Genomic DNA, 3,969 nt, shown 5'->3' on the forward strand with positions numbered 1-3,969 from the left:
GGTGCCCTCTGAGCTGGGCGCTGGTGCTGTCCCAAAGAGCTGGAGGGAGGAGGTTTCATTTGGCCGGTTGTGAGCCCAGGTGGGTGATGGAGGGGAGCTGCCTGCACTGGTGAGAGCATTCTGCTCGGCTTGCCTCCTCTCCTTCTGTTTGAGATGGGACTGCGTGATGCAGCTCACACGGAGTGAGCGAGATTTTAAACCTTGGCGGCAGTCCTGTGGGTCTGTTCTTGATGCAGTCCTGGGCACTGGAGAGCACAGTTCAAAGCAGCACAAGCGAATCTTCCTGTGCCTCCTGGGCTTTGCAAACGTGGGCCAAGCTTTCGGGTTGCATTGCAGACAGCTCAAAATGCCGCATTGACAAGACCTGTTTTGCACCAGGGGATCCCCAGTTTGCCAAGACCAGGATGGTGAGATACCCTCAGCGCTTCCGAGGGCAGTTTCACCTCCACTGTGACCACAAGGGTGCTTTTGTCGGGTTTGTTGGTGGGTTTTTTTTCCCCAGTGTCTGAAATATTTCCTGAAATACAGCTGGGTGATGTGCTCTCCTGGCGCTGTTGCCATCTGCAGGGCATTGTGCTCCTGCTATGCCCAACTTCTTGCTCAGGGTTCTTTTCTAACAAGCCCTGAACCATCGCTGCTTTTATTTGAGGAGGTTGAGCAGTTACCCCAGCTAAACCATCGTAGTTACTCCTAGGCCGAAGGTGGGAGATGCTGAAGGAGCTGCATGTTGGGTTGGATCAGCTGAGGCTTTTCCTGAAGTCCAGCTGGGAGAGCCCCCCCCGCCGCCCAGCTTGAGTGCAGATACCCTTGAGTCGGAGGATTTGCGCACCAGCAGACAGTTGGGTACTCCACCTATTGCCCTCAAGCAGGGAAGAGTTGAGGGCTTGGAAGACCCTTCCACAGCCAAAACTCTGAAGCTCTGCTTGATGGCCTCTTGCAAAATTAAGGCCTTTCTGAAGGACTGCAGGTTGCTTAACAGTCTGTGCTTGTCTGAGCACTTCAGAGAGGAGCTGGGAGCAGCAGACACGTACCTGGAAGCAGCTGGCCCTACATCTGTCACTCTGCATTCTGTGCAAGTGGGCTTCTCCCCTAATGACTGGGCTCCGCATGCGGCAGTGGTTGAGGAGCTGACTTGGCTGCTGGGGTGGGGTGGGGAGCTCTTAAGCAGCCCTTGATCCTTGTTCGTGGTGTCGGCTGTGCTGGAGCTTGTGCTCCCGCACACAAGACTCAGCAGGTCAGCGAACGCCTCGTGGGGCTGGTGGCAGAGGAGCCTGTTCTCACTGTTGCCTGAAAATGGGGTGCCCCTTGCAAACTTGGGCTCATGCTTGGAAATGGAAAGGCGGTGTGCTGGTTTTAGTTGGGACCGAGTTAATTTTCTCTCATGTGAGAGGAGGATTTGAGCCCGTGATTCCAACTGATTATATATCTGAAAGCTTTAGGCAAAATCCTAATTTTTCACTGTTCAGTGTAATGGAGTAACAGTGGCTTCTCCCAAAGGCAGTGGTAGAGATAAATGATGCATTCATTTTTGCAATATATTTGAACATCAGGTTCTATAAATAGATTCAATTATCAATATAGTTTGTCAAGTGCCTTCTGAGTAGCTGGAAAGCAGCTTCATAAGTGTCTCTCTGCGCTTCTGTACGTAACAGACTCTTCAGTGTAGTGTGGACCTATTACTTATGGTACAGCAAGGATTTACAAGAACTCTCTACTGAAACCTCTTAAGAAACATTATTGCTAGGAAAAATTGTACATCTTTGCTTCTGAATATGAAATTATTTGGATGACCCCTGTAACTTCAGACTCCTGCACTGATGAAACAAAACCAAGCAAACCCAGCTACTTTAAAGGCTCTCAAGCTTGGTTGAAAGAGCAAAGCATTAGGTTATTTTCTTGGGTTTTTGTTGGGGTTTTTTTTGTTGGGGTTTTGGTTTTTCTTTTTCCTGATGTCCCTACTTTTACTGATGCTCTTCCCTTCTCTCCTCAGGTCTGGCACAGAAGAAGGCAGCCATCACTGAGGTAAGAGGTATAATACTGGCCTTGAAAATCCTATGTTAAGAAATGAGAATACAGACCCCTCTAGAAGACACTTCTGCCTGATGTTTTTTGAGCAAAGCTGGATTTCAGAATACATTTCAGATTACTGAACACTTGATATCTATTACTGAGAGAAAGAAAATTAGTGGCAGGTCTCTGAAGTCCCTGTGTTGGCATCACCACAGGTACAGAGGGGATGTGAAGAGATTATGCCCACCACATGGTCGATTTTAGCTGCATGTTCCATGATGTCTGTAAGAAAGTGGCTGAGGGCATCTCTTCCACACCAGAACCAGGTGATAAATGGAACCATGTATTGGGCATCTCCAGGGCTCCGTGTTGGATCACACCCACTCCTGGGAGTGTGTCAAAGAGGCTGTAATTTGTGAAGCTGTAAAATGGGGACTGATCTTCTCTCACACATAATCCAGGTCACAGGTTGCTGAATCACTGTTACCTTCTGGAGCAAAACTATTAACAGTTGGCAGCAGGGAATATAGTAGGAGGATCTGTGCCTGAAAGCTGTTCTCTGAAGCCCACACTCTTGGTTTGGGGCACCATGTTTAAATGATTTTTATCTAATTTTCTGACATACCCCTTTAGATTACTCACCTGGAATGATGAGCATTTGTATACATGAATAGCAAAATCTTCCCATAATACTGCCAAGAATGTGAAACTTTATTTTTTGCCTCCCCAGAAATATATGGAGTAGGAAACTTGAAAGTTGATTGTTTTGTTCAATGCACAAATAGCCCCACTTTTTCTTGACCTGGAAGCACAGTCACAGGTAGAGCGAGGGACTGTGGAAGAGACTTTCGTTACTGCATTTCATATGATGGCAATCCCTTAACCAGTACCTGCATCTGTTAATCGCTTTGAGAGGATGATGATGAGCCACGTGGCGAGGCAGGACGATACAGCTTGAGCTTGCATGTAATGGGATACAGCTTGTTGGTTTGAAGCTGCAGGGAAAGGATAAGCTGTATTGCTGATCATGACTGCTTGGAGAAGCAGTACTCAGAAGCAAGCCTGGCTGTGCTAAATCTTTAAAACAGAGTAGGGAATAAGATTTTTGAAGGAGAAATCAGACTGCCCCTTAGTACCAGAAGTACAAAGAGTTTGACCTAAAATAGCTGCAAACTCTTGATTAAAAACTAAAACACAAAACTTCTGTAGTCTGAACAAAATTATGCACTGTCTGCCATAGACATCAGTTTTGAGGGATGGCTCTTGGCAGCACTTGAGATGGGGTTATAATATTGTCACTTGGGAAGTGACCTTGGATCTCTCTGCATGCTGCTTAAAGCAACAGCCAAAGGCTGGCCGATAATGTAACAAACCCCCAGATGTTGCTGGTGGCTCACCAGTAGTTTTAGCCATCTGCTGGGCTCCACAATCTGCTGGGGAGAAGGTGAAACATTGCCCTGTGATGGAGTATAGAGGCCCTAGGTTTGGGCTTGCGAAAGCAGCCATAAAAGGAACTTCAGGAAATGTGATTGCGTTGGCTTGTTAAAGGGTACAGCCACAGTCCGCTCCCTCCTGGACTGGCAAAAAAGGCCCAGGTAGAAGAGAAGGAAAATGGGAGAGGAGTAGGTTTGCTCTCCCTCTGAAGGTCTGGCAGTCCTATAGTGCTTCTGCAAACTATTTGCAAAACTTCAGGAAGAGCTGTTACTGCAGTTCACACCGTGTGGGCTTTGAATTGTAAACAAATGAGATCTCGCTTAAATGGATTATTTCCATGTGAACACAGGAGTGGGGTTGTCCTTGTTACCTGTCTCTTATTTCTCCAGTGAAGTGAGGTATTGGTATGACACCTGAGGGCATAAGAGTTATAAGAATAAACTTCTCTTGCTGTTCAGTACATAGAATCGCACAATGGTTTGTGTTGGAAGGGACCTTAATGCCCATCCAGTCCCACCCCTGCCC

At 47.1% G+C, this 3,969-nt stretch overlaps 1 protein-coding gene across 1 annotated transcript in view; it reads left to right on the plus strand.

Moving 5' to 3' along the window:
• Positions 1–378: 378 nt before the first annotated feature.
• Positions 379–3,969, plus strand: part of LOC104510613 (phosphatidylinositol 4-phosphate 5-kinase type-1 gamma-like) — a gene marked incomplete at both ends in the record, with an annotated part of 13,661 nt that continues 10,070 nt past the window's right edge. Inside the window, 2 exons of the mRNA XM_010152916.1 lie at positions 379–483; positions 1,991–2,022. Of these exons, the coding sequence (XP_010151218.1) occupies positions 379–483; positions 1,991–2,022 (137 nt within the window). The remainder of the gene's footprint in view (positions 484–1,990; positions 2,023–3,969) is intronic.

This window comes from Eurypyga helias, unplaced genomic scaffold (assembly GCF_000690775.1).
Source record: "Eurypyga helias isolate BGI_N326 unplaced genomic scaffold, ASM69077v1 scaffold45905, whole genome shotgun sequence".
NCBI lineage: Eukaryota > Metazoa > Chordata > Aves > Eurypygiformes > Eurypygidae > Eurypyga > Eurypyga helias.